Source organism: Raphanus sativus, chromosome 6 (genome assembly GCF_000801105.2).
Source record: "Raphanus sativus cultivar WK10039 chromosome 6, ASM80110v3, whole genome shotgun sequence".
Taxonomy (NCBI): domain Eukaryota; kingdom Viridiplantae; phylum Streptophyta; class Magnoliopsida; order Brassicales; family Brassicaceae; genus Raphanus; species Raphanus sativus.
The window spans coordinates 25024832-25046694 of record NC_079516.1 but is presented as its reverse complement, the minus strand read 5'-3'; the positions used below and the strand labels follow the sequence as shown (position 1 = coordinate 25046694).

Here is a 21863-nt window from a genome sequence, read left to right as displayed (position 1 = left end):
TCACTTTCTTTGGCTGGATCTCCCTCATCTGCCTCCTTGTCATCGCCCATCTGGGACGTCTCGACTGGAGCTGAATCAGGGCCCACCAAACCTAAGTTAGAACCACACTCTCCGGAAAAGGATAGATTAAACATGTTAATCTCGAAAGTACCTGAACTCTCTGAGAATTGAGGAATGGGAAGCTTGCTGGCCGAGAAGTCGGATACTTACTTCTTTTCATACACAATCGTAGCCATCAGATTAAGTAAAGGAAATCTTCAATAAAGATAACTGTTGCTCGAGATCTCAACAAAAAGATTGATGCTCGGCGGCTAGGTCTAGCTTCCGAGATAAGGAATCTTATCTCGAAAGCTGGGGGCAACTGTTGGGGCCAAATATGACCCCCTAGCTAGTGATAGACAATAAGAAATGATAATGGACCGCGAAAGGCCCATCATGAATTCAATCTTCAAGAACAGCTAAGTCAGATCTGGAGGCTGTGAGCTGGAGATGTTCATCAGAGAGGTCAAGGAAAAGAGGCAGCTCATTGACAAGTAAACAGGCGCAGGACCCGGTCAAAGAGGTAGCTCGTGGACAAATAAATAGGCGCAGGACCCGGTCAAAGGGGAGCTGTTACAAATCCCTCAAATCACGGAGGAGATCTCGGGAACCTGTTGGTAGCAACTGACGGAGCCTGGGGCTATTTAAAGAGAAAATCAATCAAGAAAAAGGGATCGGAACCCATTTCACACACAAGCTCTCAATCATCTAATTCTTTCTTTGTAAACGTTATAAACATATTTGTAAACATATTCTTTACCCAAAATCATCAATAAAATCATTCATTCATCTTTTAATTCTTACGGGATTCAGCCCACGATTATCTTTCCCTAATCCTTTCCTAAACTATAACCTGACCTAAAATCAGGAGGTGAGTTTAATCCCTCACAAACATGGCTCTCAGCATGTTTTCTTTACATGCCAGGAGACACCACCACGTCCACATGGCTCTCAGCGTTTCCGGGGTTCATGCATCGCGACACACGGGCCACTGGGTGTCAGCTTGCATGCGCTGCTCGCAGATACTGCGACACCTCGAGCTAAGGCATGTCAAGCAGCATGGAACTTCTACATGTACGCATACACCTCCTTCTTGTGTTTACACTCAGCTAGTTATGGGATAGACATCACGTCCTGGCCTCATGCGTAGAGACACCTCGAGCTTCTCGGTCGATTTGCGCGATTTCGGTCTTTCCGGCATATTTTTGACCCGAGATCAATCCCGAATATTTTTCCACTCCCGTTTTGATGCTCTGAATATTTTTAATAAACTCCAAAAGAATTCTGAACTTGAAGACAGATATTTCCCGAGTCTCCGGATTCCTCAAAAAATCCACAATACCGAAAAATTAGGGTTTTCGCCCAACTTTGGGTTTTCCGTCGGGCTTCGATCCCGTCGTGCTTGTTTCCCGTCCTTCTTAATTACCATCCTGATTCCGACTAATTTTGTTTCCAAAATAATATTTTACTGATACGAAGTTTTTCCGAAAACTGCGGGTTTCGGAAACGTCGTGCTTCTAAGCCGTCGTGTTTCCAAAAATGTTATGCTTCCAAAACGTCCGTCTGATCTATCTAACACATTGTCTAACTATGGTCGAGCAGCTTACTCCACTCATAGTTCATCCACGTTCAATTCTTCGACCACACCGTACTTCAAAATTTCTCGATCGATCATTATCACCCGCGATTCGACCACTAAGTAGATGCTCGGCCAATCTTCTATTTTCCCTGAACCATATCTAACATTTTGTGATGGAAATTCAACATATATCCTCATACTTTGATTCCCAAAATCTCGGCTCAAATTACTAACTTTATCGACCTCGACCATTTTACCATACATGCCGTGTGGCCAAGTTGTTAGTATTAGATTAAAGTTTAGTATACCTTAGTCGGTGTAGTTCAGGGATTAGCCTTAAGATTTATTATTTCACTTAGGCTAGATTGATTGTTATTTTGGATTGTCTGGGCCAGTTACATTTGGTTTTGGGTAGAGGTAGCCAGTTCACTGAGTGACTTTACGTTGCTCACCCAACTCTCGTAGTCCTTTTTTCAGGAGTTCAGATTGTAGAAGATTGGACGCGTATGACACTGGAGTAATTTTTTAGTGCAATGTGCTACGGTTTGATTCTTAAACATTTATTTTTCTGCTGTTTTATTTGGGTTTGAGATCCCTAAAATATTGTAAATGTTCTTAAAAGACTTATAATTGATTTAAAATTTGACGGGTCCAAGATGATATTGGTTTAGTCCGAACCAACACAGTGTTAGCTCTTGGTATGGGTTTAAAAGCCTTAGGCCTCAGGGGGCTCTATGGTACATTTTCACTGAAACATTAGCTTGATGTGCTAAAATTTCAATGGGAGTCAATAAATTTAGTGTACTGTGGACATTTAAAAAAATTATGCTTTAGGAGGCTAGATACATAAGACAAGACATGTTGGCCATATTAGGAGTGAACAAGGCTCTCCTTGGTGCTTCTAGTGTTTCTTTATTGTGTTTTTTATACCATTTACAGGGATCAAGGGCATGTAAGCCCAAATGAAATTTCAACTTGTGAAAACACCACTTAGAGCATGTGCTCGTTATGTGGGTTTGTACAACGAGGGAATGTATCTCGTGCTGGTGCACCATTTGCTTCTACTTTCCTCAAAGTAATCAAGTTCTTGGAAAATTACTGGAGTGAGTTATACTCGAACATAAGGACAGGCTGTGTCAGCGACTGGATCACAGATGCTAACTGTGTTTTTGGGATGGGTAAGTTCCTCGCCGCTCCAAATCCAGAACTAGCCAGCCTTATCGAGCAAGAATGCAGTAAAACATCATGGAAGGCAATAGTGAGGAGACTATGGCCAAATGAAAAATGCATAAAAACTGTGGTTACGGGGTCCATGGCACAGTATATACCAATGATGTAATTCTATGGTGGCAGTCTTCCTTTAACTTCGACGTTTTACGGCAGCTCTGAATGTTTTATAGGCCTCAATTTAGATCCTCTTAGCAAGCCTTGTGATGTGTCTTACACCACTATGCCATGTATGGCATACTTTGAGTTCTTAGAGATCAAGAAAAACTATCAAGAAGCTGGTCATGATCCCAAGGACGTCGATCTTGTTGATGTTAAAATTGGACATGATTATGAACCTGTTACAACAACGTTTTCTGGTAAGTTTCTATTTAATAATAAATCTTTTTTGGCCATGATTATAACTTGTTATAATAATATGTATATATAATTAACAGATCTGTATAGGTACCGTTTGGGGGACGTTTTACGAGTGACTGGTTTCTACAACAATGAGCCATAATTTCGTTTCGTGGGAAGACAAAATTCTTTTTTGAGCATCGACATGGACAAGACATACGAAGAAGATCTCTTCAAGGAAGTGACAAACGCAAAGCTCCTACTTGAGCCACATGACCTAATGCTAGTTAATTTCACTAGCCGTGTGGATTCCTCCTTGTTTCCAGGACACTACGTACTCTATTGGGAACTTGGGAGCAAAGTCAAGGATGTGAAGCTAGAGCCCGACCCTAAGGTGTAATGTTTTAGCTTCATAGATCAGATTATCTAACTCATCATTTATCCTAGATCATTCATCTATGTTTTGGTGTTTGTTCGTTTATGCAGGTAACTAAAAGAGACACGAGGAATACGAGTTCCCAAGGCTGTTAATGAAGCACTCGGTACATCTCGGAGGATCAAGAGATACTGTATCAGTGTGATACAATCACTCACCAGATTATCACGTCACTCACCCAAGCATAAGAAACAGAGTACACATACAATAAAGATGATCTCACACCCCAATCCTCACGTGTTTCTCTCACCCTCTCTGCTCTCCTTTGTGACGAGAACTTTTCTTGATAATCCCCAGGTGATACCTCTCTTGATCCTCTATATATACTGCTTTGATCCGTTGAATGATTCCTTTCCACTTGCAGGACTTGCCAGCTCAGAAGATTCTAACGGCTTGCTCTTGGACTGACCCTTTAACACAAAGCTTCGTGTGAAACTCCAAAACCCACACAGTATTTTACTTTGCTTTTGGGATTTACTTGGAATACTGCTTCTCTCGGTTGAACCTCACATCAACTATCTTGGCCCAACACTGCAAAACTCCAAGCCCAAACCCGGAAATGGGTAAATCACACGCGACAAAAGGTTATGGAGGAATGCTGCTTCACCATCAAGGAATGTCTTGACTCTGTGTATAGAAAAGGAAGAACGAATGATAAGAACATTGGACCATTAGATATTAAAGTTGTTAGGAGTGGTGGCTTTGATGAGCTTATGAGTTTCTTCGTTTCTCGAGGCTCTTCTGTGAGTCAATACAAGACGCCGAGGTCGTTGACTAATGAAGAGGCCTTGAAGATATTGAAGGCGACAGTTGTTTCTAGCTTTGTTAGCAGGAAGGTTCTATCGTGGGAGCTACATAAGTTGCATTCCAACCGATAAGACCATCGTTGTTTCATGCTTGGGACTTGAGGGAATAGGAGTTACAAGTAATGTAATCGAGTACAATAAGTCCATCTCGATCGTCCAGTCATGTTCTATATTAGTCTTTTGTTGTTGTTTGTTAATCTTCTTTCTTTTCTGATAAAAGAAAAAAAAAGACAATCTTCTTTTTTTTTTTCCCAAACTGAAATTTATATATAAAAGATGGGTCAAGCCCAGATACATGTTCAAGACCAAACCACCAAGCCCAAGCAACATAAACCCAAAAAACAACCCAAAACCGGACCAACATCGGTTTACACTAACCAGAAGAAAACCGACCAAATTGTCATCTTATTAAACGGGCCTACGCCCACACCCAACCGAACCCGGCATCTTCCAACAGGCCCAAGGTCAAGGAGGCCCAACCGCAAAATGCAGTCTTCGATCAGTGAGCACCACGCGTCCAAACTGCCTCAACTTGACCTACCCCTTCATCAGAAACGCCGCCGGTTCTCCACTCGATGCGACGGAGCTCGCAATCCGGCGAACCTCCAATCACTGCCATCTCCTATCCTTCACGCTTTTTCCTTCAGTAGGAGAAGTCTCCTCGATCTCTTCGAGAGCTCCTCCATTACCGCACAACCGCGAGCCAAAGAACAACCAACAAAGCTAACATCCCGATCCTCAAGCAAAATACAAACCCTAACCGTCGACAGAACTTACATCGACAAACTGAAATCCGGCGGCGCAAGACTATGGAAGCCTCTACTCTCCGTGGACATGAGCCGGCGACAGAGAAGCGACGAAAGCTTCCTCCTCCCGGTAACAAAAGCCGGCGGCGACGGAGCTATTGAAGCCTCCGCCTCCCGGAAAACCTAAGACTGACGAAAGAATCCCCACCACGCCACTCCTTCCTCATGACGGCGTCTTTACTCCAGATGAGAATCCTCTGCTATCGGAGCACTTCCCGAGTAACCGACGCTAGATGGACTCGACCCAGAGCTCCGACAAGGCTGTAACGAGTAGGAATCAGCGGAGTTATTTACAAAGGAAATGAGGCAGTAGTTTTAATCTGTTTTTCTTCATAAGATTCTGCCCGTAATTTTTTAAGTTATTTACAAAGGAATGTTATTTTTTTTTGAATTTTTTAATATTTCTACCAAATATATATTGAGCCAATTGGATGTTAGGAATTTGTAATAACCAATCACATTCAACCAGAATTAACCCAGCATTTATTAACAATACTCCCTCTGTTTTTTAAAGATGTATGTTTTAGGAATTTTTTTTTGTTTCAAAAAGATGTATTTTTTATATTTTCAATGTAATTTTTGTCAACTAATTATGAATAATTGTGAATCTCAAAAACATTAATTGCATTTCTTGAAATTTTATTGGTTTAGAAATATAGGAAATATAAAATAACAAAAAACTATGCACTAATAAGTAAATTTTAATATGTTTTATTAAAAAGTGTGAAAATCTCAAAACATGTATTATTTAAAAACAGAGGGAGTATTACTTATCGATACCCTATATTATAAAGATGTCACTTTATAGCCAAGAAAATATCTATGTGATTTTATATGCACATAATAATATAACGCTGATAATATTAATTCTATAACGACAAGATGAATTTTAAATGTAATTTTACATGCTATGAAGTTTACAATATAGATTTTCCAATTCCAAAATTTATCAGAATTAATTATAAGATATTTTTTATTGAAAAACAAATTAGAAAAGAGGTTCGAAACCCAAGATCCATTTTGACTTGAAAAACAAAAAGAAACCAACAGTATCTATAACAAAATCGAAATGCCATCCCTATTCCCTATTGTTCACATTCTTTATTCTATTATCTTTTAACCTTTTAAATAGAAGACATTGTTGATATAAAAAAAGTCGATGACATTCTAGGCTATATAAAGTTTATTTGATAAAACTTAATCTGAAGAAAGATTTAAAATATGTTAAGTATCAGTTTATATTATTATTAAATAAATTAAACACATAATCTTATATAATTTAATCAGGATCCGTTCGGTTTTGATTTGAATCTATTCGGATTTCAGATTTTAGACCTAGGGATTTAAACCTTATTCTGAACATTACGGGTTTAGTTTGGATATCCATTTTAAATTATGTAAAAATATAAAAATTCATATACATTAAATTCTCAAAATACATAAATTAAATAATATAAAAATAAATAAATCTAAATAATGTAAAAGTAAATATTTAAATAAAAAAATTGTATTTATTTGGAAGTTTTGATGGAGAACAAGTTTTTAGATATTTTCCGTGTTTTGAGCATTTTAAGGTATCCAAAATATTTGATTCGAGTATGCGTTGAATATGGTTCTTCATCTACTAAAATTGTATATCCAATCATGTGTTAATCAATTTTGGTTTAGATTCGGAACTACTTTTTGGTTCGGATTTGATTTGGTTCTTTAGATCTAGATATTTTTCCTAACTCTAATCTATCATTTATGATTAAAAAAAATAAAATTTGACCAATGCAAAACATATTAGACAATGTAATACTCCGTTTCAGTTTTTAAATTTTAAAAATAAACTAGAAAAAAATGTGAGACATGTCAATGTTTATTTAAATAAAATTATATAAAACTGAAATATATAATTATAGATAGAAATTATAGTTTATAATGAATCAAGTTTTGTAAATAAAATAATCTCGCGCTTTGAAAGCACATTTAAAATCTAGTTTATGATTAAAAATCACAACTTTCAAAATTTGTATTGAAATTTCAAACAACTCTATATAAAAACAACAAATAATATTCTTTTTTTATAAAACGAGAGAATATTTAATATTTAGTTATAAAATATAAATATAAAATTTTATTCATATTCTTTTAGAAAAAAATTCAATACACAATTTCTTAAAATTGTACGAACCGTCAGAGATCAAACCACGATGATAGGTAATATTTGGTCTGAATCTTGGAGAAAATAAATTTTGTATGGAAAAATGTCTTAGAAAACAGGATTTGGTCTGAAAATTTGAAGTAAACTCGTCACCTCAAAGACGATGTAAGAACAAACCTTAACTTAATAACAAACAGTCTCCAAGATTCACGTTTACAAAGCAGAAAAGAGATACTTATCAGCTAGCTCTTCAAACTCTCTTACTGCTACTCACTCACTCACACACTCGAGCCGTTTGTGGACTCGCTATATAACATAACAACAAAGCTTCATTTTCGAGTACGAAAAAAAACTCTCGATGACAATCACGCGTTTGCGGTTTCAGCTTCAGGGTGGTAGTAAAGCATTTCATCCCACATCATCTCCCTGATCATTCTTTCCTCCATGTTCTCATCTATGTCCAGAGCGATAGGGACATGAGCAGGTGGGTTAGATCCAGGATCAAACAGACCCGCCATGTACGGGTGCAAGAGTGCATCAGTCACAGAGATTCTCTTGGTTGGATCAAACACAAGCATCCTCTGTAACAAATCTATAGCTAGAGGATTAGCTTGCGGGTAGAGATTAGAGAGATGTGTACCCCTAGAGAAAGGAAGAGACTTTATAAACCTCCTAGCTTTCGGGTTATCGATAAACCGAATATCAGATTCTTGCTGGCTACCAACAACATTGATGATCAGCTTAAGCTGGTTGAGACATTCAGTCCCCGGGAAAATCGGTTTTCGACCAAGAATCTCCGCGAATATGCACCCAACTGACCAGACATCGATGGAGGTTCCGTAGTTGTCACAGCAGAGAAGAAGCTCAGGTGCTCTGTACCAACGTGTAACCACATACTCCGTCATGAACTGCTCGTTGCCTTGGCTCGTTCTCGCTAACCCGAAGTCACATATCTTTAAGTCGCAGTTAGCGTTGACCAAGAGGTTCCCTGGCTTCAAGTCTCGGTGAAGGATGTTTGCAGAGTGAAGATACTTCAACCCTCTTAGCAACTAAACAGAAACAGAACACACAGCTTATGTCAGTAACATAAACAAAACATACAGATAGTCAGGGCCGGATTCAGATCCGGCCCTGCCTGCATAAGATAGTTATGTTGTTACATCAACAGTACCTGAAACAAGAAGTACTTGCAGTGATCATCAGAAAGAGACTGAGAGGACTTGATGATCTGATGAAGATCAGTATCCATGAGCTCATAAACCAAGTAAACATCTTTGAAACTGGATCTAACGGAAGGCAACATAACATCTTTAAGCGCGATCACATTCTCGTGCCTCACATGCCTAAGAAGCATAAGCTCTCTCAACGTCCTCAGAGCATCAACACGATTCTCAAACACGCTATGAATCTTTTGAAAGCAGAGGGAGATCTATTTGTAACTCAAAACAGAGAGATATAAAAGTTGAACTTTTTCATTGATTTCAAGCTTAAACGTTTTTACACAGAAAGAGTTCTATTTATACTAAAGAGAGGAAACCCTAGACTAATGCCTTGCTGTCAATTAGGGCAACTCCTCTCCCTTGGATTCCAGCTGTTGAAACCTGTTCCTTAGCTCAATCTCTTCTCCTTTTCCGTACTCTGCAGGACCACAAGTCTTGTCCTTTTCTCTGTTTTTGTTTTCACGTTTTGCAGTGGAGAGAGCCGTTGCCGTTTGTTTCTGAATGGGCTTTACTTCAGTTTCTTGCAGGCCCATTCCGTGTTTAGTGAAGCTTGTTTCAGCTTTTGGACTCTCATCAATTTCCAGCTTCTCTCTCAAGCCCATTGTCTCATTCTTCTTCTCCACTTCAGAAACAGAACACGTTTCTGAAGTTACCATCTCTTTTGATTTCCAAAGCTTCTTAACCATGTCTCCTCTGTCTACATACCCCCTCAAACTTTGTGTGGGTGAATTGACCACACCAAGTTTGAACCTGAGTTCTTGATAGGTTTGTGAAGCCAAGGACTTTGTAAAAATATCTGCCAATTGAAGTAATCCAGGAATATGATGTACGATAAGCTTCCCCATAGCTACCTTCTCACGCACGAAATGAAAATTAACTTCAAAATGTTTTGATTTCTTGTGCATTGCTGGAGTTGCAGAAAGATAAACCGCCGATAAATTATCACAGAACAGTTCCGGAGGAGATGAAGAAGGAACTCCAATTTCACTTAACAGATTTGTGAGCCAAACAACTTCCGCAGCCGTATCAGATAGAGTTCTATACTCTGCTTCCGTGGAGCTTCGAGAGACAGATTCCTGTTTTTGAGCAGACCAAGAGATGATGTTAGATCCCAGGAAGGTACAAAACCCGCCAGTAGATCTTCTAGTATCGGGACAACCTCCCCAATCACTGTCGCTGTATGCCCTGACCTTTGAATCTGTCTGAGACTGAAACGTAATGCCATAGTTAGATGTTCCACGAAGATATCGCAGAACTCGTTTGAGAAGAAGAAAGTCATTCTCAGTTGGAGCATGCATCTTTTGACATATATAATTCACAGCAAACTGCATATCCGGTCTTGTTAAGGTCAAATATTGAAGCTTCCCAGCCAAACTTCTGAAATATGTTGGCTGAGGAAACAACGCAGATGTGTCCGGAACTCTGTTGAGCTGAAGCGGCAGTGGAGTTGTCACAGGAGTACAACCAGACATTCCAGAGATATGCAGGAGATCTTCTGCATATTTTTCTTGATTCAAGAACATCCCATTCGAAGTAAAAGTTGCTTGAAGACCCAGAAAATAATGAAACAGACCCAAATCTTTCATCTTGAACTCTTTATTAAGAGCTTCGAGCAGAGTATCAATAAGAACTTTGTTGCTTCCTGTCAAAGCTATGTCATCCACATAAAGCAAAAGAAGAATAATATCACCATTGTGGTGATATATAAAGAGAGAAGGATCTCTGATGCTGCAAATAAATCCAAAGGCCAACAGAAAATCACTGAATTTATTGAACCAAGCTCTGGGCGCTTGTTTCAATCCATATATTGCTTTGTTTAGTTTGCAAACATGAGCTGGTTTCTCAGGATTAATAAACCCCGGTGGTTGATGCATATATACTGTTTCAGTCAAGTCTCCATAAAGAAAAGCATGCTTTACATCTAGTTGCCGAATATCCCATTTATAAACTGTTGCTAGATGTAGAACAGCTCTGATTGTAGGAGACTTCACCACAGGGCTGTAGGTATCCATGTAGTCTATCCCCTCTTCTTGATCATATCCTTTTACTACTAGTCTAGATCGTAGGCATTTGACAGTTCCATCAGCATTCAGTTTCACCCGATTAATCCATCGACAACCAAGAATATGCATCTCAGGATGATAAGGAACCAGAGTGAAAGTATCAGTTTCATCAAAGGAGACCATTTCCTCAGTCATCGCAGCGTTCCAACCAGGATGCTTGAGGGCTTCTTTAACAGTTCTTGGTTCTTGAGGTGTAGAGGTTACTGTAAAGAGAACATAACGTGGGTTTGGTTTAGTAATCCCCACCTTAGAACGTGTGATCATAGGATGAACAGATTGGTGAGGAACTTCATTTGCCTGTTGCGTTGTATCATCATGACGAGAAGAACTGGTTGATTTCTCTAGAGCTGTAGACCTCAGTTGATGATCCACGTGAGATTTGGGATCAACATTAAGAGAATCCAAATTTCCAGACTCAGAGGAGTTTCCAAGAGAGACAGATGGCAGAGAGCCAAACTGAACAGATAATCTTTGAGCTGAATTTGAAACAGAAGAACCAGAAGAACTGAAGTGACCAGTTGGTTGATCAACAGAGTGATCATCAGAACTGGTATTAGTAGGCACTGAAGGAACTGCAGGAGTCATCAACACTTTTGTTGGCGGCACCGGCTGTATACACGAAGTTCCAGTTTGAAACCCTGCAGCCTTTCGAGAAACAGAGGATTGAGAGAAAGTATTACTCGAAGCGTTTCCAGTAGGTAAATTTCCTGCTCCAAAGGTGGATAGATAGCTTTGTTGCCAAGCAGAAAGCAGCTTAGAGGAGGATTGTTGATGAAGATGGGAATAAGTAGAGGCAAAAGGAATGCTCTGTTCATCAAACAAGACATGTCTATTTATATAGACTCTCCCAGTTGGTGGATGAAGACATCTATAACCCTTATATTTTTCATTGTATCCAAGAAAAACACACTGTAATGACTTTGGATCCAACTTATTTGCAGCGTATGGACGAAGTGAAGGATAGCAGGCGCTACCGAACACGCGAAGGGCAGAGTACTCCGGTTTTCTGTTGAACAGAACCTCGTATGGACTCTTGTGATCTGGTAAAGATGAGGAAGGCAGAAGATTCCCGAGAAAACTAGCAGTAAAGAAAGCCTCCACCCAGTATATTTGAGGAACTTTACCATCAAACATCATCGAAAGCCCAAGTTCAGTAATGTGCCTGTGCTTTCTCTCTGCTATCCCATTTTGTTGGGGAGTGTGAGGACAGGAAATCAGATGTTTGACGCCACAGTTGGAGAGATGAGTTACAAATTTGGAGCTTATAAACTCACCTCCTCCATCACTTTGAAACATTAAGATCTTCTGATTTAATTGTTTCTCTACCAGAGATTGCCACATTATAAATATATGAACAAAATCAGACTTCAGTCGCAGAGGATAAAACCAACAATACCTAGAGAAATTGTCCACAAACACAACATAATATTTAAAGCCTTGTACAGAACACACAGGAGAGGGACCCCAGAGGTCACAATGAACCCTCTCAAGTGGTCTAGAAGCCTCATAAACAGAACTAGAGAAAGGAAGTTTAGCACTTTTGCCAAGTTGACAAGAGTCACAGATCTTGGACATGCTTTTATTGATGCTAATAACTTGACTTCTGGATAAAAGTTGCAGTATCTCAGCACTTGGATGACCCAATCTTCTATGCCATATTTCAGCACTAGCCGCAACTTGTCGAGCAGAGTAGAAAGCTGTAAAAGATGAGTTTTCCAGGAGATAGAGATCCTTAAGCCTGCTTCCTTGAGTCAGGATTTGCTTGGTGAGCTTGTCCTTAACATACACACCATCACAATCAAAGGTGAACTCACAAGGATAATCAACAGTCATCTTGGATACAGAAAGCAATGATTTCGATATGTTTGGACAAACAAGAACATCCTTGAGAGACAATATACCTGAAGAGCCAGAAGCAGTCTGTAATGGAACTGACCCTACATGAGTGATAGGCAGAAAGTTACCATCAGCCACCATAACCGAGTCATTTCCAGAGTACTGCTGAGAGTACTGAAGATTCTGATGAGAGTTCGTCACATGAGCAGTAGCTGCAGTATCAGGATACCACTCAGTGCCGTTGTAATTTTGGTCAGGTGCTGGAAGATCATTAGAGACGTGTAAAGCAGCCATTGCGGTGGGCGGTTCAGAGTGCTGAAAGGATATGTCAAAGCGTCTGTAGCACTTCAGAGCATTGTGTCCAAAACGACCACAAATCTGGCAAGTAGGTCTGTTTGAGTTTGCATCTCCAGGCGTAGATGAGTTTGAAGAGGAGACTTGTTGATGAAAGCCTCGACCTCTAGTAGAGTAGCCTCTGCCTCGACTGTAACCATAACGACCACTGTTACCCCCTCGACCACGATACTGAGTAAAGTGAGGCGCTTGTTGAGCATAGGGATTATTTTGAGGAAAGTTAGGGTCTCCTGAAGATACATGAAACGCCAAGTGTGGGGACACAGAGCTTTGAGTGGTTTCATAAGACTTAAGTCTATCTTCAAACCCAGTGAGGCGAGGAGTAATGTCTTCGAAGGAAGGAGGCAGAGGAGAATCCATGGTACCTTCTATGCTGGTCTTGATAGGCTCGTACTCCTTTCCTAACCCTTGCAAAGCTGCAAAGACTTTCATCTTCTCAGAAACAGGGGAGCCAACAGAGTTCAACTGGTCACACAACCCTTTTATCTCTTTAAGATAGTCAACCATGGTCTTGTTGGACTTGGTAACAGTTTGAAGTCGACGTTGAAGCTCAAACAAACGTGACGAAGATACTCTGTTGAAGTGGTTACCAAGAGAGATCCAAATCTCTTGAGCTGTGTTGGCCCCAAGGACAACACTGAGAATGTCTTCCGAGAGAGAGCCCACAAGCCAAGCTTGGACTATCTGGTCAGATCTGACCCACAACTGATAATCTGGGTTGGGTACATCTCGATAGCCACCGTTGATATTAGGAACATGAATCAGAGGAACCGGAGCAGGAGAAGTTCCAGTGACAAAGCCGAGCAGATCCACACCAGACAAAAAAGATTCAAATTGCCTTTTCCAGTGGATGTAGTTTCTTTCAGTAAGCTTGAGAGTAACACAGTTGGCTATGTCCAGCTGAGGATGAGAATAAAGATCTAAAGCGTTATCCATGGCTCAGGAAAGCTCACTGTGCTCTGATACCATGAAAGCAGAGGGAGATCTATTTGTAACTCAAAACAGAGAGATATAAAAGTTGAACTTTTTCATTGATTTCAAGCTTAAACGTTTTTACACAGAAAGAGTTCTATTTATACTAAAGAGAGGAAACCCTAGACTAATGCCTTGCTGTCAATTAGGGCAACTCCTCTCCCTTGGATTCCAGCTGTTGAAACCTGTTCCTTAGCTCAATCTCTTCTCCTTTTCCGTACTCTGCAGGACCACAAGTCTTGTCCTTTTCTCTGTTTTTGTTTTCACGTTTTGCAGTGGAGAGAGCCGTTGCCGTTTGTTTCTGAATGGGCTTTACTTCAGTTTCTTGCAGGCCCATTCCGTGTTTAGTGAAGCTTGTTTCAGCTTTTGGACTCTCATCAATTTCCAGCTTCTCTCTCAAGCCCATTGTCTCATTCTTCTTCTCCACTTCAGAAACAGAACACGTTTCTGAAGTTACCATCTCTTTTGATTTCCAAAGCTTCTTAACCATGTCTCCTCTGTCTACATCTTTTTGATAGCGACTCTCTCGTTGGTCTCACGGTTGACCGAAGAGCAAACCACACCGTAAGCTCCTCTGCCGATGGGTTTGATAGGAACATACTTGGTGTCGATTTCGAACAGAGTCTGCCACATGGAGTAGTAATGTTTGCCTTGTTGTTTGATCCCGTTTGGTGGGTCAACTAACATCGCCATTGTTGTTCTTCTTCTTCTGCTAAGAACTCAACAAATCCTCAAAAAGGGTTTTATAGAGAGAGAGTTAACGAATCATTGAAGCTTTTTTCTTCTTTACGTTATTCCTTGTTGGAAGAAAGAAAAAAAGTGAAAAGATTCAATCTTTTTTATCCTTTGCTTTACTTAGCTATCAATCTTACTACTCCCCAGAAGAAGAAAAAAAGTAGCAAACTTTCGGCGTAATCATAGTTCAAACTCTTTTATCGAATTTAGAAAAAAAAACAAAATTAACTAAAAATAAGATTTGGACATACCCTTGTTATTACAGAAGCTGGATCGTTATTGGGGTTGTTTGGTTGGTGATCAGAGGAACAAGAGAAGGGTTTGACTGGATCTGAATTGAGATGGCTTCTTCATAGTTATCTCAAGAAGATATAAGAGAGGAAGTGGTGAGACCCATATGGGGAAATGCTTAGAGAAAGAGGCAGAAAGAAGAAGAAGAGGAAGCAATACGTTGTGTTGATGAAGAAGCCTTCGGGAAAAAAAAATGTATTTTATTATATTAAGGAAAGTCTGCTAATTACGGAAACGACATTCTTTTGTAGGATATTTTGTTTATCCCACTTTAATGAAAAAGCTTCAGTTACAATCTATCTGTTATGTACCGATATATATGATCGACATATTCTATTTTATCCTTATCTACTTCTAATTTGGTGTTTATCTTATAGTTAGGATAACTACATGTATCATGTATATATACGACTGTTTAGTCGATGATCAAAGTAAGCTTTCCCGTTCATTATTCAACACGTTATCAGCACGAGACTCTGAAATTCCGAGCTACCTCAAAAACCCTAATTGACGGCGGCACTTCAAACAGCTCGTTCTCTCAAACCGTACGGATACAGACAACGAGTAATCTACCAAATTAAAGCTCTTGACGAGACGAATCCAACGCCGTCGGCCTCGCCTCTATCTGACTCCGAACGCGCACTCACGCGCTATTCTAAGACGCGCCGTCAAGTGACCTAAAACCCTGAAATTCTAAAACTCATCCGACGACTTTAAACCGTTCGTTCTCTCAAACCGTAAGGATCCAGACAACGAGTAATATATCAAATTAAAGCCCTTGACGAGACGAATCCAACGCCGTCGGCCTTGCCTCTATCGGACTCCGGACGCGCCCTCACGCGCTATTCTAAGACGCGCCGTCAAGTGACCTAAAATCCTGAAATTCTAAAACCCATCCGACGATTTCAAACCGTTCGTTCTCTAAAACCGTTTCTAAAGATACAAGAGGTTTTTGCTCAACCTAAGACACGCGACCAGCTCCTGATCCGTTCCGGTCATGCAGTTCGCGATCCGACTTGTTCCAGTTCTCGGTGGTCCAAACATACACTTCAAAGTTCTAAAGGTAAACTTTGAAACCCTAAAAGAACTCATAATCGAACATGGTTGATTGATAAAGGAATGACCATTAAAATTTTGCAAAACCCCAAATCAAACCCTAGCAAAGATTAATAGGTCCAAACCCTTCCATGAGTAAATCGAAACTCTTAAACCAAAAGTTCGATATGAGATTGTTTTACAATTAAAATCATAACCACAATGGTTTCTGAATCTCAAAACCCCCTTGATCTAAATGATCAAATCGAATCCTTAAACCTAGAAATCGATCAATCCCCTAAAACATAAACAAGATCGGTTTTCATCCAAAAACATCTAATTTTTTTATGATTTCGACTTGAATATTGATCTGATTGTCTAGTTTGATTTTTTTAAAGTTGTTCTTGATGTTTAGAACTGCTTAGGATTGTGAATTATACAAACCCTATTTTTTTTATGAAACTCGATTGCAAATAGGTGTTTTCGATTGAAATTGTTAAATTTTAGTCTACTTGCTAGATGATTTCCCTGATCAATGTCGAAATTGACTTGAATCATAAGGGATTGATAAATAAAAAAAAAGTTTATAGAAATTTTCTAGATTGCTAGATTGAAAGAAAAATCGGATTGCATTGCATAAATTTAAAGGTTGAAAGAAACCAAAGCTGCATTGCTATATTGACTAAAATAAATCGGATTAGATTATATAATTTAGAGGTTGAAAGAAACCAAATCACATTGCATAACTAAGAGGTTGAAAGAAACTAAAATGCATTGTTTGAATCTGATTATAAGTCAAATAATAAGACTCTAAAATCTATATTTTCAGATGTCAAATTTGGATTATCCAGCCCTTAATCTCTCTGGAGATAATTATTTAAAATGGGCCATGAACACTGCAAGTGTCCTGAAGATAAGAGGACTTGACAGATGTATCATCAAAGGCGAGTATGCAACTGAAAATGAAAAATATGGGGCAGTAACAATTATTCGCCAACATCTCACTGAGGATCTCAGAGATCAGTATCTAAATATTGAGAACCCTCTAGACCTTTGGACAGAGTTAAAATCCAGATACACAATAGTGTTATTACCAAATGCTAGGCATGAGTGGATAAATCTCAGATTTCGGGACTTTAAGTCCGTAGATGAATATAACTCAGCTCTAATCAAAATTGTTTCTAAATTGAAACTATGTGGTGAAGAGGTAACAGAGGAAGATTTACTGGAAAAGACATTCCTCACAGCTGATCCAAGGGATCTATTGTTACAATATACCTACAAAAAAAAAAGGTTTCACCACTTATACGAATTTGATCTCGTATCTATTACAAGTTGAGAAGAATAATGAGATACTAAAGAAAACTAGTGAGATGAGACTTCCTGAAGCCAATAAGGCTGGAGAGAATAAGGATGAATCCAAAGAAGCCACGTCCAGAATAATAAAAGGAATTGTCGGCTTGATTTATGTTTTGATTTGTTTGTCATTTACAATTTTATTATAAGAGTTGTTTTAGTTTTATATTATCTTATTTGATTTGCTTGATAATTTCTTGATTGATAAATGACAAAATGAAAATTTAAAAATGAGTATAGTAATTAAAATCATCCGACCAAAGGCATTGTTTAAAGGGGGCATGAATTATTCACCCAAATAAAAGACCAATTTGAGTTATAAAATTTTGAAAATGAATGGTTTCCACATTGAACCATTAGACAAAGGAAATAAAAAGTTCCTTCAGAATTATAAATAAAAATCGCCCAAGGCATAGAAAATGGTTGAGACTGTACTCCCGACTAATCTGAACTATGCTAAAAGATTAGTATGATAAAGGCAAAAGGCCTAGGTAACCAGATAGGTTGACCACAAAATTTTATACACTTTATGGCATGACTGGACTAGCCATCCAGATCTTTAAAATTGATGCAAAGATTGATATCGAAAAAGGCACAAAAAAGTTATCCCATAGAATCTCACGTTGTGTAACATATACACAAGGGAAACTCAATAGGCTATAATGTTCCAAGCATCTAAAAGATTTATAAGCATGTTCATGAGGGGGGGGGGGGGGGAAGACACTCCCGTGGTACATGAACAACACTAAAAATCCGAGTGACATGGTCTATGACCATGATAGAACTTGGCCGAATTCTTTGTGATACAAAGATCACTAGCTAATGCTTGGGAACACGTGGATTTACATGTAATAAAAATATGCATCAGGCCATATAAAGTGAGCATAGATATTCCCATCTAAAAATGATAAAGGGTCATGATCCAGACATAGACCATCCTAAGAGATTATGTTTAGACCACCACAATAATATGTGCCGTTTAGGATGGAACCTCATAAGAAGATGAGATAAAATTGGGAATATATGTTGGATATGAGAATGTCTTCCTCCCACGATTTTATAAGAGACCTTGAGCCAAAATATGGGTGATCAGATTATGGCCAGGTTTACGGATTACATGATGAATCCGACTATCCAACATCAGGGGGAGAAAGAAATAAGCTGGTACAAGTATAAAGAGAAATGGAATGGTATTAACCATCCTTGTCTTGGCAAGATCCTCGGACCAGAGAATATGATTTAAGACGTCCAAAGAAAGATCATACAAAGCTAGCTAAAAGAATGCCAGACAGATTAGACCCGAAAAGAAAAGAAAAAGAATGACTAAGTCATACCAGCTTAAGCACCACGAAATTAATGTCCTATAAGAGACATAATCAAGTTGCTATAAAGTCTAAAGATAGACCAATATGTTCCATAAGATAAGGAACCTCGGAAATAAAAAGAAAGGTGCATAGAAATGATATATCCGAGGTCATAAGAGAAACCAAACCAGACATTGAGATAAGGCTGCGCAGCTAAACATCTAAGATACCGGACCATGTAGTTTGGGACGCCAAACTGCAAGGTAAATGAAGGTTCTTAGTAAGAATGAAATCTTTAATCGATTAGTTCATGTCTGGAACACAATGGAACACTATAAAAGAAGTGTCGACACATAAAAGATAAAGATGCATAAGGAAATAGCACTTGAGTTTAAAAGATATAAGCGAGGATCAGAACCCACGAGAATACAAGAATGCATTCATAGACTAAAGGAAACCGTGGGGGTTCAAAGAAAGATTCAAAGAATCTATAAAAGAGATGGCTGTATTGGCCATATATAGAAACACCATCTGATAAGATAAAACCAGTGAAAAATAGGTCATGTGTGGGAAAGGAAAAGAAATCGTGAGACATAGACTAAGCTGTTCATATTCCTATTTAAAGTATTCAAGGAATGGCTTGATTACACAAGGATACTCACAGAGACCAAAGGAACAGATTATAAGGAGATATACTCCTATGTGGTGGATGCTACCACAAATTCGAAAAAGTCTGGATATAAGTAAGAAAGAAATGTAGTAAGTAGCATATTGATCACTGGATAAAGAAATGATAAAAGTATCAAAAAGATGAGAAAAGAAATTCTCATAGAATAGTTTTGTTCTTAAGTTATTCATGGACTGAAAACAAAGCAGCTGCAAGTGATATGAAAGACTAAGAAAATACTTAGTACAATCAGTCCATAGATCCTTATAGAGGATATTATAATTCCTTGTGTTTATGTTTATATCAAACCAACCTAAAGAGAGGTTCAATGGTTCAATGATTTCAATGATACAAGTTATCGATTGATTTTGGACAGAATATAATGGGACTAGAAATCATAGCCGTGTATGAGTTGAGATCAGCACGCCACAATTAGATGGTGTAATGTGAGATGGTCGCAGGAGAAGGCAAAGAGAACCATTAATTCTCATGCCAAAGACCATCTGGTTCCATACTTCCCAATCGTCCATAAGAATAACCAAAAGTAGTGTGGTGAATTGGTTCAGGCAAATTATAAACCATTGCTGCACAATTAGCCAAATAAATCCGAGTGTATACTTGTGAATTGATTGATGTATCATCATGAACCGACCAGATCGACCAGATCGACCAAGATCGACCAGCATATGTAATGCAGCTAATGGAAAGATCGACCAGCATATGGTAGTATCATAAAACGTGTGGTCAAGTACCAAATGAAGTATATGGGACTAATATTGAATGTCTATACATCAGTAAAGAAATAAAAGAATCAATCATCATAAGAGTGGTTGAGGTTTATGGTCCGACCAAGTTCTACCAAATTATAAGGTGGACCACACCATATAATTGCAGTATCATATCCGGACCATATCTTTATATCAGGCTGCAATACCTTAGCCATATATGAGTATATTGGCGTGTGATGACAAGGTCTATGACTTAACATGTATGTTTTCGAAAACATAGCATTGTCTACGACAAAACGAAAGAAGTCATGAGACATCATCCAGAGATAGTGACCAGAAGAATGTCTGAGTCAATAATAAAATGAAAGTATCCACAGTATGGCAAAGCCATGAGAATAGAGGAACCGTGGGACACGAGAGGACCTGCAAGAAAGATTTAATCGCAGGATAGAGGTACATCCAAGTACCGGTCGAGTACTATCCGAGTACTGATTGAGCATCATCCATCCGACCAGAACATGAAGACATTGCCGAGTGGTCAGCATCAAAGGAGCACGTCTTGACCATGTCCAAATGAAGTTCCAGAAGGCCGGCGAAATTACAAAGTATTACAAGAAGCTCATCGACCAGATAGGAATGCATCATCCAAAGATCTTCAGTGATGCATTCATCAGGGGGAGTTCATGTGTTGTACTCTTTTTCCTTATCCATGGTTTTGTCCCACTGGGTTTTCCTGGAAAGGTTTTAATGAGGCAACATCAAAAGCATGAATGAACCATGAACCAGATGTGTCGATCAAGGGGGAGTGTTATGTACCGATATATATGATCGACATATTCTATTTCATCCTTATCTACTTCTAGTTTGATGTTTATCTTATAGTTAGGATAACTACATGTATCATGTATATATACGACTGTTTAGTCGATGATCAAAGTAAGCTTTCCCGTTCATTATTCAACACTATCTAGATTCTAGAGAAGTTTGGAACATAAGTATCTGAAAATAGTTGCATGGACTCTCCGTTCTATACATTTTTTTGACAAAAATCGACTAAACCTTAAAAACACACTATATTTTGATCTACATTTTTAAAGGCGGAATTATTTTTAAAACAAACTAAATTTATACGATAGATTTTTATATTATTGATTGTGTATCTATATTAAATGTACAGATGAAGCGTTATATTCAGTGTTCCGAAACCCGCAGATTCACAGTTAAACCGGTAAAATTGGTGACCTTATATGTAATCCAGTTTGGTTTTCAAAAAACACATTATTTAAAAATTCTATAAACCCTGCAAAAAAACCGTTAAAACTTGTGACCCGGCTGTCAGTTGAACCAATGAATGGCCCATTACGTAATATAACTTGACCTAAATTATAATATTTAAAGTATTCTAAGCGATGAATGTTTAAATGAATATGGATATATTATGAATATAATGTTCAAACCTTAATATAATTTACCCTATATCAGTTTTACTTATACTTTAAAACTTTAAATAATGGTACAAATTTATTTATATTGGTAAATATTTATTTTACTATTATGTTTTTACAGGATATTTTGTTTATCCCACTTTAATGAAAAACCTTGGTTACAACCTATCTAGATTCTAGAGAAGTTTGAAAAAAATAAGTATCTGAAAATAGTTACATGGACTCAACGTATTATACATTTTTTTGACAAAGAACATATATATTTTTTTGACTGAACTTTAAGAACACATATTAAATTCAATTAAATTAGATATCATATCTAGATTTTTTTATTTAAGTGTAAGAACTAGATTCTGAAAGTGCGGGAGTAAATTTCATGCGAATAATTATTTTCTAAGAATTATAAACTTTATTTATATAAATATAATTTTATAAAATTATGATAATTTATTTATACAACTCGCCTTGTATTAATTTTA

The 21863-nt window shown here is 38.2% G+C and overlaps 1 protein-coding gene and 1 long non-coding RNA gene across 5 annotated transcripts; one reads left to right on the top strand and one right to left on the bottom strand.

Moving 5' to 3' along the window:
• The first annotated feature begins 3297 nt into the window (after window positions 1-3297).
• LOC130494629 (uncharacterized) lies at window positions 3298-4926 on the top strand. The gene is made up of 3 exons (XR_008935749.1): window positions 3298-3578; window positions 3671-3917; window positions 3985-4926. It is a non-coding gene; the product is annotated as an uncharacterized LOC130494629 (long non-coding RNA).
• Window positions 4927-7544: 2618 nt separating this feature from the next.
• Window positions 7545-15040, bottom strand: LOC108806078 (mitogen-activated protein kinase 7). Of its 4 annotated transcripts, none has more exons than XM_056989089.1 (4): window positions 14810-15040; window positions 14336-14535; window positions 8550-8791; window positions 7545-8427 (listed from the first exon to the last, which is right to left on the bottom strand). In XM_056989089.1, exons 2-4 carry the CDS (start codon window positions 14514-14516, stop codon window positions 7744-7746), a joined length of 1107 nt encoding a protein of 368 aa, XP_056845069.1. In that variant the 5' UTR covers window positions 14517-14535; window positions 14810-15040; the 3' UTR covers window positions 7545-7743. The 4 variants fall into 4 exon arrangements, with proteins under 4 accessions (XP_056845069.1, XP_056845068.1, XP_056845067.1 ...); XM_056989088.1 differs by having other exon boundaries at window positions 14336-14620; window positions 14810-15039; XM_056989087.1 differs by having other exon boundaries at window positions 14336-14532; window positions 14810-15038.
• Between the last annotated feature and the right edge of the window lie 6823 nt (window positions 15041-21863).

Bases quoted from the DNA above. Each gene is read 5' to 3' on its own strand.
- LOC108806078 (XM_056989089.1), bottom strand. From the start codon at position 14,516: ATGGCGATGTTAGTTGACCCACCAAACGGGATCAAACAACAAGGCAAA. The intron at 8,792-14,335 runs AAAAGATGTAGA...CCCTCTGCTTTC, and splicing joins CAACGAGAGAGTCGCTATCA to AAAAGATTCATAGCGTGTTT. The intron at 8,428-8,549 runs GTACTGTTGATG...GTTTCTGTTTAG, and splicing joins GCAAGTACTTCTTGTTTCAG to TTGCTAAGAGGGTTGAAGTA.